This window comes from Fringilla coelebs, assembly GCF_963513975.1.
Source record: "Fringilla coelebs genome assembly, chromosome: 2".
NCBI lineage: Eukaryota > Metazoa > Chordata > Aves > Passeriformes > Fringillidae > Fringilla > Fringilla coelebs.
In genome coordinates, this window is record NC_140029.1 from 111,645,903 (window position 1) to 111,660,615 (window position 14,713).

Consider the following 14,713-nt stretch of genomic DNA (forward strand, 5'->3'; position numbering starts at 1 on the left):
TCAGCATTTAACTACCAAGAAGTGGGTTTCAACCACCAGCAAAAATATTTTTTTCACAGAACATAATTAAATTTGTGGAACTCATTGCTGGATCTTATGTTATAGATTTAAAACAATAAAAAAGGTTAAAAGACATTGAAATAATTATGGAGGGCAGGTTTATCAGTAGCTGTTAAGAGATTACTCAAACACAACCTCCATCTCACAAAGTCCTAAACCCTTGACTGTAAGAAGCTGAGCAAGGTTTTCAAAGGGTCAGATAGCTGTGGTTTCCTGTGGTCTTTTCTCTTCTGGCCATCCTGAACCATCTTGTAAAATATTACACAAAGTTAAAACAGTCTCAAGCCATCTCCAGAATGTTTCTCTGAGCTGCTGAAAAAGAGATGTGTTTTACAATGTCTGGGCTTATTTCACAGCCAGCTCCTCATTCAAATTGTAGAATCATGGAATGGTTTGGGTTGGAAGGGGACCCCAAAGTTCCTCTGGTTCCAGCCCCCCCCCTGCCCTGGGCAGGGCATAAGACACCACAGAGGTATTCAGGTACTGATTCAGACCCAATTCCATCAAACTCTACGAGGCTGAGCTCTCTGTTGATGGCACTAAAACTGGAAGGGTAGAAGAATTGCCTGCCCATCAGACAGTGTCTGTATCTAAAATGTTTGCTGAGGGTGAATTCCAGATATGGGACTGCCTTTGACATTACATCTAGTAGATGTATGCCAAGAATTTGGCTTTTTACACATTTTTTTGTCACACACATACCCTCCATTTTTTTTTTATAGATATGCTAATTCTCCATTGGCACTCAAGCACAATGACCTTTCAAATGCAAGCTGTTGTGCAATAACAGTAGAAATTCTATGCCAGTTTATATATATATGTATTATTTTTTAAATATATATATATATGTAACTACTGAATAAGGGAAATGGAACTAATGCATTTGCAAATCATTGTGCAGATTTCTCTTAAATCATTCTTTGTGATATTTCAGCATTTGTGAAGAAAACATGAGGCTTAGCCAGCAATAAAGCCTGCATGAAGCCATGTCTGCTATGTTTTCTTGCCAAGCAACCCAATTTTAGCTGGTCAAGAATCAGTCCCCAATGCTTTTTGGTAGACCGAGAATCAGAGGAGCACACTCAATAGTTGGCCTCATCTTTCCCACACACATCCTTTGAAAGAGCAAAAAAGATCTTCAATATATGAGCACTGCAAATTGGTATTTTTCAGTGTCTTCTTGGAGCTGATGCTGAAGTTATTTCTTGCATACAAAACAGATTAAAAAGAAAAATCACACTGCAGGAAGGGCTTGTTCAACAAAAGCTAAGTTTATCTCATCAGCTGCGTAGCTCAGCAGGAGCTGATTTGACAGAGCACAGCACGAGCTGGGGGATTTTATTTTGGGCTAGCTCTGGTCTGATCCTGTGAGCTGAACACCCATGAGCAGCTGGAGAGCTTTAGGTGAAGCCCCAGGGTGCTGCAGAAAAGATGCAGCGTTTGCTGTGTGCTGCAAGGCTGCTGGACAATACCAACCCCACACAGTGAGCACGGGACCACCGGGAGCTTCTTTTGAAAAGCACATTCCTGACCCAGGCCAGCACTGTGTGAATGCATCTGCCAACAGATGACTGCAGAGAACAGCAGCTACAGGAGAGTCCCAAGGACAGAACGTGATCCAGCCTCTCCATACCAGAGCTCAAATCTCTTTTTGCTCATTTGACAGGCCCTATTTGAAATGTGTTTTTCCAAGAATGTGCTATAGAGGGATGATGACAGCTGCTGAGAGCTAAAGAATGTTTTGTGTTTAGCCAAACATTTCCTCTGTGCCTTAGCATCTTCTATGTGTTTCTTCTTCTCTCCTTTACAGCCTACCCCAAGCTGTCTCCTACACCAAAATTAGGTCCAATTAATGTAATCAGTTCAAAACTGTTGCAGCTGGTCAGATGCAGGCTGTACTGACCAACAGGGATTACATTTTTTTCTGCCTTACACCAGACTGATACTAAGACAAGAGAAAGGCTTAAAATACTCACAGGAAAGGAAAAAAAAATTTCCATTAGTCTGAAATGCAATTTACAGTCACTGTCGAGATGGCATTTCCATTTGTGTATCAGAAATTCAGATTCTTTCTAAAAGAGGGAAATGATATGCAAACAATATTCTAATAGAAGACAAAGACTGGGATTTTGAGTGCACAGAAGATTTATTTCAGGTTATGGTTTCCACAGCAACTTTTCATTTTATCCCTCATGTGTCTATCTGTCTTATAAGGTCTTTCACAACATTTATATATAATGAGATGTTCTGTTGATGGGAAATTATTAAGAAATTAATTTCTCAGGGAAAAAAACCCCATAACTTTTCCTGTGTATATTCACAGCTTCACACACACAGAGCAACGTACCTATGAATCAAGATGTTTGCATATAGGTGTATATTTTTATTTTTGCTATCTATAGCAGCATGAAATTGGCAGCCACTGTTGATTACACAGGAATGACAATGATGAAGAATGTGATATTAAGTGTAGCTGGTAGATATTCAGACCTGGAGGCAGGCAGTGCTCCTGAAGGTATCAGAGCTTTGCAGGCACTAACTTGCATGATTAAGGAGGCAGCTCTAACAATACACTGACTGGTGGTGTTGGATTCCAATCTTCCTGATTTGAATATTTCAAGCAAGTTGCACACTAAGACAAGCAGCCAGACCAGAGCTTTTCAGTAGCTGGCTCGTTTGTCTGTTTATTCCACACAACTCTCCTCTCACACAAGATGGAGTGAGTTACAAGACATTCATGTACTAAGCACGTTGTTCTGCAGCATGTGGCCACATGTTTTGTACAGAAGAGGGAGTTGTACTCTTCAGAGAGCATAAATCTAGCACAGAAATTATTTCAAGGGGGCTGTCCATGGTTTCTTTTTCAGATGCACACATGGAAATCTAAAATATAAGCACAGCTAGATACGAACATTATGATATGACAATATAAACACTGCTGGACTGTGGCAGAAGTGAGACAAAAATCAATCCCAAAAGCACTTAGCCTTGTTTGCTCAGCAGTACTTATTGACAGCTGAGAGAATAAAATGAGTGGAAATGAAATTTTCAGAGCTCAGTACAAGGTGATGAGATTTAAGTCAGAAGACCTAGAGAGGGACCATCAGCATAAAAATGTCTTAATAACATAGAATGTGATGTTTACAGCATCCTCTTTCCTATTATAGCTCTGCTGGTGACTAAGCCTTGCCTGGTGCTTTGACCTTGGCTGGCTGCCACCTGACAGTGCCCAGCCAGACACTCTCTCACTCCCCCTCCTCAGCACAACAGGGGGAGAAAATATGATGGAAACGTTCATGGGTCAAGATAAGAACAGGGAGATCACTGGTTAGTGTCATGGGCAAAGCAGACTTGACTTGGGGAAGTTAATTTCTTTTATTAGCAATTAATAACAGAGTAGGATAATGACAAATAAACAAAATCGAAAACACCTTTGCTCTCACTCCCTCTTCTTCACAGATGTACCTCATATTCCCCAGCCCCAGGAGTGCAGCAGGGTGGGGAATGGGGTTTGGGGGTCAGTTCATACTTCTTCACCTCCACCACTCCTCCTTCACACAGTTCCTCTGTTCCAGCAAGTTCCTTACCATGGGATAGAGTCCTTCATGAACTGCTCTAGTGTGGGTCCTTTCCATGGGATGCAGTCCTTCAGGAACAGACTGCTCCAGTGTGATTTCTGCCAGAAAACCCATTCCTGCATAAATCCCTTTCCAGTCACAGCACCTGCCAGAAATGTACTCCAGGATGAGATCCTCATGAGCTGCAGGTGGAAATCTGCTCCTTCATGGACCCCCATGGGCTGCTGGGGCACAGCTCCCTCACCATGGTCTCACCATGGGCTGCAGGGGAATCCCAGCTTTGGTACCTGGAGTGCCTCCTGCCCTCCTTCTCCACTGACCTTGGTGTTTGCAGGGCTGTTCCTCTCACATTTTTCTCACTCCTCTTCCTCATGGGTGTTGCAGTGTATTAAATATTTGGAAAAGTTTTTTCACTGAGAAGCTGGTCAGGCATTGTAACAGGCTGCCCAGGGAAGCGGTGAAATCACCATCTCTGGATGTGTTCAAAAACATGTAAATTTGTCACAGAGGAGCACAGTTTAGTTATGACCATGATAGTGCTGAGTTAATGGTTGGACTTGATGATCTCAGAAGATATTTCCAACCTTAACAATTCTGTGATTCTGTTAGACAGATGTCAGCCAAGAGCAAATAAAATGCTGCATATAATGCATTTGGATTTGGTAAGTGAGCTTAGATTCACAGAAGTCTAAGAACAGAGGATGTTTCTCAATCAAGAGTGATTAATTTCCTACTATGCAATGGGGGAAAAAAATGAAGGAGACCTGGAGTAAGTATATCTCTATGGAGAAGTTCAGTGAAAAGCACTAAAAAATTCCAAAACAAGTCACTATCTGAAACCTCTTGTTACACACATACAAAAGGCAACAAAAGAATGAAGAATAAAATTATATTTGATGCCAGAAAGAGAAAGAAATAAAACTAGGCAATAAAATACTTGGAGAACATAAAAATCAATAAACTGAGAAAACTAGTGTATGAAAAGATTGGGGAGGAAAAACAGAAAAGTAGGTACTTGCTTAAAGAAGCATCATTAAGAGCACAAGTACAAACTACGGCAGGACAGAGAAGAGATAGCAAATGTAGAAAAAGTCCCATTTGGTTAATTCCTGAGCTCTTCACTGCCTCCAGCACATGTCAGGCGTATACAGACTGTGGACACAAAATCAAGGAGCTGACAAGTTATCATTAACAGCAAAGACTTCACAAAGTCAGAAAGAGCAGGTCACAAAGACAGACATCACAGGTGTTACAGTTGCTAGAGGAGAACCAAGGAAAGCATTATTTTCTCATCAGAGAGGAAAAGTTGTGACAAATTGATGCCAGGAAGGTTAGACAAAACTTATAGCTGCAACTTCAAACTTAGGAAAATCGAGCTCTTCACTGAACTGGCAAATACCCTTTGGACATCAGCTCTATTTCCAAAGTCTGTAGGAAAACTGTTTACCTTCTTAATTTCAATCCTGGTGTTGAAATTTGTGATTTTAAACAAGTATTGTTTATAATCTGAACAATCACGTTCCAATTTATGAGAGTCTAAACATAATGCTTTGTCACCATTTTTTCCATGTTCAGTGAAGAGAAAGAGGCATCACAACACCTGCTATTTCCAGAAGACAAATTGTTCACAGATTAATCAGAAAGCAGACATCATCATTATTACAAAGAGTGTCCTATGAACAATGTGAGTGAAAATCCACGCAATAAACAGGAGCATTTTCATCTATAATCACATCTGGTGCTAAAAAGCTCAAGTGACATTCGGTCAACTGTGCATTTGACTAAACAGCCAATCTGAAACAGCAGTGTCACGCTCCCAGGCTTTTTTAAAAATTTTTTTCTTCTGACAATGTGCAAATAGTTCACTCCAATTCCCATCACTTTTTAGTAGCTCTCTCACAATGATTATTCAACAAACAGTCAGCATTTTCCTACACATTTTGACAGTCTAAAATACCAGCCTTGATTCAATTTTCTTTCAGTGCAAATAAAAAGAGTATAGGGTCACCAAGAATGCACTCATAATTAACAGGGGGGTGGGGAAAATAATGATAAATATAAAAACATTTCAAGTTGCTTATTTTTGAGACCAAATTGTTATAAGACACCAAACACACATTTTGAGTTGTTCTTTGGGTTACACCAAGCTGCCTATCCAATACAAAAGCAGCAAGACAGAAAATATTTAAGTGATTTTTTTCTCATTCTCAAATACTCAACAGATCAGCTCATCAGCCCAAGAAGCATGGCACGTATTGCTCTGGTCATGGCAGGCAGAGAGGAAGCCACCAAAGCCCAGACCAGGAGTTTCACATATGACAAAACCCTGGCCTTTACCAGTCATGACCAACAGTAAAAGTACCTATAAAAGCTTTATTGGTGTCCCAGCCTTTCTTACAACCACCCCCATAACCACATTATTCTCTTTGGCCTGATAACTTCTATTAATCATACACAACAAGCCTAAAAAGCATAAGGGCCAGTTTTATTCCAGGATAGCCCATGTCATTGCCAGAGTACCTCATTTCAGCACTAAGTCTGCTCAGAATTTCTGCGTTAACAAAAGTGGTGACACATTGCAGGTGACTGGGCCAATTCAAGCAAATGCAAATTAAAGGTGAAAATGAAGATATGCGTGTGAAAACCATCATTTTCAGCCAGGACAAATTATCAGAGATAGCTTCTGAGAGCTTTCTCCCCACACACCATCATCTCCCTGTCTAGGTTCTATCTCTTCTGTCTGTATTAGATCTCACCCTTCAACATCTCACTTGGGGCAAAGGAATGAAGGAAAAATTACATTACACCCTAATGATCACAGCACACATGCACTGTGACTCCCAGAAGCAAGCTGCTCCACAGCCTAACTCTCTTAATTTTAACAGCCCTGTCATCCTTCTGTGTAGCTGCAATAATCCAGCTTCTGAAAAAGGCACAGATTGCTGTAGCTGTCCACAAATCCATGCTCATTTACCACACTGAGAAACACCAGCCTAGGAACCCAAGTTTAGACCCAAGAAAACTGACTGGGCAGTTCCTTAAGGAACAAGAGATCTTCCCTCTATTTCAGAAGCTTCAAGTCACAAATGACCCCTTGACAGCACCTTGCACTAAGGCATCACTATGGATTTCACAAGAGCTACAAAATACTTTTCCTATCTGGCATAATTTCAAACCTATTTGCACTATTCCCAAGCTGTCACTTCTTTCTCCCAGAGGTTTTACACATGAAAAGGGCCTCTCCCTTCCTACAGAAGGCATGATGATGCTGCACACAGCTCTGAGAGCAACCCATCACTGACATTCAGCACCACAGGAAAGGCTTCGCTTTTCCACCACGCCTGGAAGCCAGCATGGCCTCTGTAGGTCCTTTTCCTTAAGGCAGAGAGTCATTCTTCGTGCCTTTCTGACTAAAATGAAAGGCTGGAGTGATGTCAGCAGACATCCACGTCTATTTAGAAGTGATAAAGTGCAATTAAAAGGCACTGGGAGATGCTCGTGCCTAAGAATGCTTATGGAGCAGAGATGACCCTGCAGAAACAAGCAGGAAAAGGCTTTTCAAAACACACATTTACTACTGCATTAGTGTTTGGAAGCTCTAACAGACCTGACCAATGAAAACTGAAATTAACAACCACTCTGTGGAGGTTTTTCTAGCTTGGGGACCTAGAGATGAGAAGAAATAAATGGTGCGGTTAGGGTTGTCTTTTTTTCCTTTGTTTTAAACAAGCACACCACCTGCACATTTTACAACTTAACACTTCTGTTCTCAGTAAAACCATGACGTGATCTTAGCTTCTCAGAAACTGGCCAAAAAACATCTTCCCTAATAACCACAAAAATCCTTCAGGTAAATATTTGTATATTTACCTGAATGTCCAAAATTGTCCATTGCTGTTTCTTATTTCCATATCCAGTATCATATCAAATTGGTTTTATTTTCCATCAATTATCAATGCAAACAGATCAATTGAAAAAGAAATATGTTAAAAGTACAAAGTTGTCAAATACAAGATCTGTCATTACAACCAGAAAACGAAACAAAACAACCAAAAACCCCTAAAACTCTCTTATTTCTGCATTTCTGTTAGATGTACTGCTTTGACCTTCTGTGTTTTGAGGTCTCCCATGTCACTTTCTAGTTTCCAACACAGAACTTTACAGAGAATCCAGTTGTCAAAATTGAAAGAAAAGTGCTACATTTTCACCAGCAGTCTTTTACTCTGGCACGGAAATATGTCCATTATTGTTTTGAGGAAAGGCAGCTCATACATCAGAGTCCATTTTCTAACAAAATTAAGGTATTTCCCTAATACAATCTTTAAAATTTCCAACTTTCTCTAGAGCTTTACTGATATTTAGAGAAAGAGAAAAGAACTTACTAAAACAGGCCTTTCTGCCCCACCATTATGAGGTCAGGAAGGACAAAGTTTTTTGGGGGTCAGGTCTGAGGCTTGAGAGTTGAAGTACAAGTTTGAGTAGCTGAGTATCATTAGTAGTTGAGCTGGCTACTTGTGCCTACACTCTTATAAGTATACATAAACAGATCTTGGGTTGTAATTCACATAGATGCTCTCTGGAAAGTCAGGACGCTTGCCTGCTGCTCTTGTTGCATGTGAAGGTGGTCTGCAGGCTCTGGTCTGCAACAGGAGGAAAAACATGTACCACTGTATTACATGGTAGAATTCTGTGAGACTGTCATTCCTATAGATCCCAAACTAAAAGAAAAGAGCAGGAGAGACCTGGTAGGTAATATTACTGTTGCAAAAGAAATGTGAAGTGATTTCTCTGAGCTCTCTGAGTAAAAGGGTGGAGCACAAAGGGTGAAACATGAACTGGCAGACGGATGCAAGATCAGCCTTCACAAAGCCTCAACAGGAGAGCCTCTGAAATTTTTTTCTTAATATTGTCTTTTCAAAAACAAATTTTGAAATGTTGGTATCTACAGCAAAATAGATGAAATGTATAATGCTAGCTTCTCTGAAAAAAAACAGACAGACCACAAACAATCCAATTTAGGCACCTAAAATCATTGGAAGCCTTTGATCTCTGCAACTGCCTCTCTCATCAATGAAATTGTCCTGAATGCCACACAAGAGCATATCAGGAAATGAATCATTCTAACTTTCAGAGCACTCTGACGGGTTTGCAACCAACTGGGCACATGACCACTAATTAAATCATGAGCAGGAAACAAAATAGGAAATAATTGGTCTTTCCCTGTGCATTAAGTGAGGCAGAAGCCCTGAGGAAAAGCAGCACATTTTCATTTTGTTAAATATATTTCACAACACACAGGAATTAGAGAGTGAGCAAAAGTTGTGGTGGCAGATTTATCCCTGGTGTTTCCTGGCTTACAAGTATATGAATGGCCACATAAATATAAAAGTTTCATAGCTGTGTTTGTCTCCAATACAGCGAAACAAAGTGGATCTTTTTCCTCTCACTGTAAAAGGCATGTCTAGTTCCACCCAACCTTTAATCAGATAGGCTTCTGCCATTAAGAATACACATTCTTAAATAAAATATCTGAGTAAAGTACTCTGTGAGGCATAAAAATGAAAATATTACATTTTGGGAGAGTTAAAATTCAGCATTGTAAATGTGACATAGACAGGAAATGCACCACACCACTCTCTATCCAGGGCTTAAACAATTGCTCAAATACTCTGATTGTACATGAAGATAGGGCCATCCAAACAACAGACACCCACAGATGATGTGTTCCCCATGGCCCCCTCCAAGTGCTCACAGAGGTGTATGGGAGTATGTCAGAGTAGACACATTGCAAAGAAATTCCAAGTTTTAGCGAAGAATACACCAAAACCTGCAAAGCACACACACATAAAGCCCACTTACTGTGAAGTGTTCTGCTGGGCCCTGTGCCCGTTTACGTAACCAGCAAGCTGAAAATAGGATGTCAGGAAATTAGAGTGGTTTGATGGTGCAGGGTACACAGCTGTTATAGCTGGGGCTCTCCTCTAGCTGCCCCCAGCTCTTGAAAGACTTTCTTCAAAATACAGTTACCCTCATATGTTAAGTTTTATTTTTTACATCCTGCTCTTTAACACACTCTTGTTTTAGTTTTCCCTTCATTGAAACTTTTTGCTCATGCCGGGTGCCCTGGTTTCAACTGGGGTAGAGTTGATTTTCTTCTTAGTAGCTGTTTTTTGCATTTAGTATGAGAAATTAAACAAATCAGCTATTTAATATGCCCCATGCACAATTATCTGAAAGATATCAATGTACGTTTGGCCTTTTCTTACACTTGCTCAATGGAAAACTTATCACTGCTCATGGAAACAAAGATAGTTTGTGTTTAGTCACTAGTTTATGAACTGCCATTCTTAAGTATAGAATTCTGTGCCAGCAAATGCAGAACAAACAAAATAATTCTAAAAACTCAAAGCCTGCCCTTTTCTCAGAGAGAACCCTTTTCATCCTGAATGAATCTCTGAAATGTCTGTAATGCATTAATACCACAATACCTATGGCTCTTTCAAAACTCCAGACTTATTTTAAATTGCTACCCCTCATTTTATTATGACTCCTCCAAAAGGACAGTGCATACATGAACATTTTCCTCAACCCTTGCCTCCGAACTCAGTCTCGGCAATAAAGTGCACGCCCTTGTACCTGCACATAGTCAGCAATGGGATTGTAATATATTTCAGATTCAAAGGACTCACCTCTGCACCTGAAAATCAAGCATATAGTCAGACCAGCGACAGCAATGACACCTGCAGCTGCTCCTGTCAGGATGTAGAGAAGCCCGTGGGAGGTGTCTGAGCAATGAGATAAGAGAGCAAGTTACAGAGCTAGATGTCACTATCCATGAATTTGTGACATAACTGCCTACCACCTTATCTGGGAGAAAAAGCTAATCCTCTGCTTCCAAACAAAGCAGAGAGAAACAGATGAGATGTCTGGATGCCAACCAGCAATAAGAAGCTGACTCACACTCACAGTCATTTGTGTGCACAAACACATTTTCATTTTCAACTCATCTGCCTTTACATTCTCATTTTCTTCAAGTACTGCTAGCCCTTTACAACTGAGCAGCCATCCCTGCAAAATGCTGTTATTAATGACTGGTTTATGCTGATTTCTGTTCTTCAGCAGAGATACTTTGTTGATATGAGCACATCTTTAGCTGTTCTTACAAATCCTACTGCAATAGACTTCCAACAGGTCCAGCACAGCCACAGAAGCTGAATTTTAGCCTTTACTACCTTTGGAACACATGCAAGTCACAAACAGACAGGCTCCAAGGAAATTTTCTCCAGACCATCACTACTGTGGAAAAGCTGGACAAAACATTGTGGGGAAGGTGCTTTTAGATTCTTTGCTGTTTCTTGCTGTCCTACTCTGATTTGAGTGGCAATAAATTACTTTCTCTCAAGTCTCTTTTGCCTATGACAGTAATTGGTGAATGATCTCTCCCTGTCTTCACCTTGACCCACGAGCTGGCCATTGTATTTTTCTCCCTGAGGAGAGCACCTGGCAGCCAGCCAAGGTGAACCCACTGAAAGCAGAATAAGGAATTCTTGTAAAACAGAGCAGGAATTGAAAGTAAAGCACACCGAAAGCTCCTCCATACAGTGCCACAAAGCATTTGGTTTCAAAATCATTAATTTCTCTCTCAAGATGCACTAGGACTTCACCTTCTAACCATGCTAACCCAGCTCCAGAGCCCTGGCATTTAGTGGGAACAGCAGCACAGAACAGCAGGAGCCCAAGACATGATGACAAGCAATCACAAAATAACATTATTTACATCTCAGGTCCATGACCAGAGTCTGGTTCGTGGCTGCGTGGGTGACCAGGCAGGTGACAGCAGAGGGCAGTGAGCTGTTGGCCCAGCCAAAGTAGCTCACTCTGGTCACTGTTCCATTGGGGTGACGGAATTCTTCCTCAGAGCTGTGATTGCTTGCAGGGATCCAGGAGATGCCAGCAGCTGGCTTTCCTGCAGATGCCTGGCACACAGCCACCCTGCTCTCGTCATGGGTCAGAGTCACCGTAGGAGGGACTGCAGAAGAAATTTTAAAAAGCCACAACCATTATTTTTATTCATATTTTTTATTTCTATTTCATTTTTAGTATGAAATCGCCAACTGAGAAACTGACAAACAGGTGGTATTTTTTAGATTGCATGACCAATTCGTGGGATTTTAAAATAATTAGAAATATTAGCACATCTTACAGGAAAAACAATACATCATAAAGTCCAAGGTGGACACTTCAAAAACTAGCTGGCTCCATCTAAAGTCCTGCTTCTTCCTGTTTGCCAAAAGGTGATGACAGATTAACAGCAGATGGGATGACAGAGAGAGGTGGATTCAATAAAGATTTACAACTTGACTGATGAAAAGGCAGATTGCTGAAGCTTCATGTACAATATTCAGGTGTTGGATATGTAGAATCAAAAATCTAATAGCAGGGAAATAAAAGAGGAATTGGGCAAAACTGTTCTGCTTGAAATCCAGCAACTCATATTATGCGTTTGGCAAAACAGGGAAAGGCTCACACAATACCTAAACATTTATCAGAAAGGCACAATTCTGCAGGGAAGAACAAAAAACACTCCAAAACCAAAACAAATTAATAACAAAAAAATAGCAGCAATTACAGAGTTGTAAAATTAATTTCTTATAACTTTTATTCTGGCAATATTTATGTTCTGGCTTAACTAATATAGCCAGAACAAAAAATCTTCCCCTTTTTTTTTAATGGAAACCTAGATATAATTTACCTGAGTTCATGAAAAAGGGGATTTGATGTATTCATTGTGCTTTTGTTCCTGCCTATGTCGCAAATAGACCAATTTAATTTTTATTTTAGTGATGCAGTCTTACCTATCACAGTCAGAGAAGAGAGAAAACGAAAATTCCCTTCCCTGTTGGCAAATTCACAGGTGTAAATTCCCTCATCCCCGAGGTCCACAGGGTAAATACGAAGCGCAGGGTCACTGCCAGGTGAATATTTCCATGTGATCCTCTCACTGCAGTTCAGCCTGCTTGTCTCATTGCGATCCCTTCTATAGGACAAGAAGCAGCAACTTCTGCAATTCCTCTTCCACGTCACCAGCAGGAAAGGCACCTTGGAAGGGTTGGGGCAAACCAGCACAGCTTCACGGCCAACCTCTACACTCACCCTGTTGTGAGCTGCATAAGATGAAAAAAGGCATTAAAAAATATGCTACAGCCCTTGTAAAAGCACAGGAAACTCTTGCCTTCATCACCCTTAAAAATATACTTCCTGACTGTACTGGCAGCCTTGGGGTGCATATTAGTATTCAACTTCCAGGTCCAGCTTCCTGAAGTTTGGAAGTGCAGTGGAGATGGTGCCTTTTTGCTGAGGAAAGTGATGCTGACAAGCTGCAAGTCCTCCACCTTTATTTTAGGCAACAAATTTCTATCACTTTAATATAGGCTTTGAAAAATTGATGGAGAGGGCAAAACTCATTCTTAAGGGAAAGGAAACTACTTTCAAAAATTCATTGTGTTCCTGAATTAGGTGCCTTTTTCAAGTGCCAGTAACGCTCGGTGTAGCTGTGGGACACACACCTGTGGCACCAACATCACTTGGACCAGAGTGGATCCCTTTTATTCCAGAAATATAGCTCTCCTGCCATTGTCCCAGCTGAACAGGCGTGTCTTTAGATGACCAGTTTTGGATTCCTGTCAGATTTATCATTCTGTGCCACTCTGCAAGGTACTCGATTATTTTGCCAGCCAAGGTGACATTACTCTTTCCATTCCTACAAAAAAATAGGCAAAATTTGCTCTGGTGTACTATGAACCTTCAATGTCCTGGAAAGACAGAGTATCAAACAGTGCTACATATAGTTTGAATCTTTCTCTCTTACCTTCACCCAGATTGATTGGCAAGAAAAGGAGCACAGCCAGAACTGCCCATTTCTGAGCCATCTTCAGCAGAAGGAATCAGCACTGCAGAAAATGAAGGCAAAGAAAATGGCATGTAGTCACAAATGGTTGTGCTCATCCCTTCAAAGAGAACATGTAGTAAAACCCATTTCCTTTGAAAGCAAGAGTTCTAAACAAGACCCCATGTCAAGTTCCACTCTTACAGTGAAGAAAGTAAAGCAAAAACAGGGTTGAAATTTTAAAAAATTAAAAATAAAGACAAAAAACCAAATCAAACAACAACAACAACAAAAAAAACCCCACAACAACAAACAAAAAACCAAACAAGCTACTGTTTACAAACAGTTTTTTAAAATCCTGAATCTCTGGCACCACTCAGAATCTAGACTTCATCAACTATTTGGCAAAGAAATTATTCCCAGCCTTTGCATGCTTTTAATTTCTTGAAGAGTAACTCCCCTTTTGGAGCAGAACAAAAAGAGCAGACCTCCTCTTGCAAGGGATCAAAACCATATGAGTTTGTTTCTTGCTTTCATAAGCAGGGTGAACTCAAGAGGCATCTAGTAACTGCTATAGTTCTACAACTATCTAAATCTTTTAACAAACCATGCCTTATAAATGCTGCCATTTCTATCTCTTTAATAATTTACTTTCTGAATCAGGCACCCACAGCTAGAGATGATTGGAAAATTGCGCTCCCATCCCGTGGGAAATACTGACACAATGATGTTTTGATTGCCAAGTCAAAGATTTCATTTTAAATGTGAAACAAACCACGAGAGGATGCCTGGTGTAGAGGAGAGAAGCCACAACACTGCCACACGTGTGGCACAAGAAGAACAAAAGCTGCCACAGGCACAAGCCAAGTGCAAGAGATGGTGTTTTCCTTGACACAGGGTGATGCAAGTGCATGTTCAAGTCACTGAATCACAGAATGGTTTGGGTTGGGAGGGACCTTAAAGATCTTCCAGTTCCAAACCCCTGCCATGGGCACTTACACCAGACCAGGTTGCTCAGAGTTCCATCCAACCTGACCCTGAACACTTCCAGGGATGGGGCATCCACAGCTTCTCTGGGCAATCTGTTCCAGTGCCTCATCACCCTCAACAGAATTGTTTTCCTCAAAGAATTGTTTTGCTCACAACTCTAACAAAGAATTGTCATGCATCTGGGTGAAAATCTTTCATT

General features: G+C 40.7%; 1 protein-coding gene across 1 annotated transcript; it reads right to left on the reverse strand.

Annotated features, from left to right (window-relative positions):
- Positions 1–8,164: 8,164 nt before the first annotated feature.
- Positions 8,165–13,992, reverse strand: LOC311151178 (cell surface glycoprotein CD200 receptor 1-B-like; the record flags this gene model as incomplete). Its single annotated transcript, XM_084201417.1, has 6 exons — positions 13,507–13,992; positions 12,494–12,802; positions 11,416–11,667; positions 10,328–10,423; positions 9,481–9,544; positions 8,165–8,264 (listed from the first exon to the last, which is right to left on the reverse strand). The coding sequence occupies exons 1-6, from the start codon at positions 13,565–13,567 to the stop codon at positions 8,165–8,167; spliced, it is 882 nt and encodes a 293-aa protein (XP_084057543.1). The 5' UTR covers positions 13,568–13,992.
- Between the last annotated feature and the right edge of the window lie 721 nt (positions 13,993–14,713).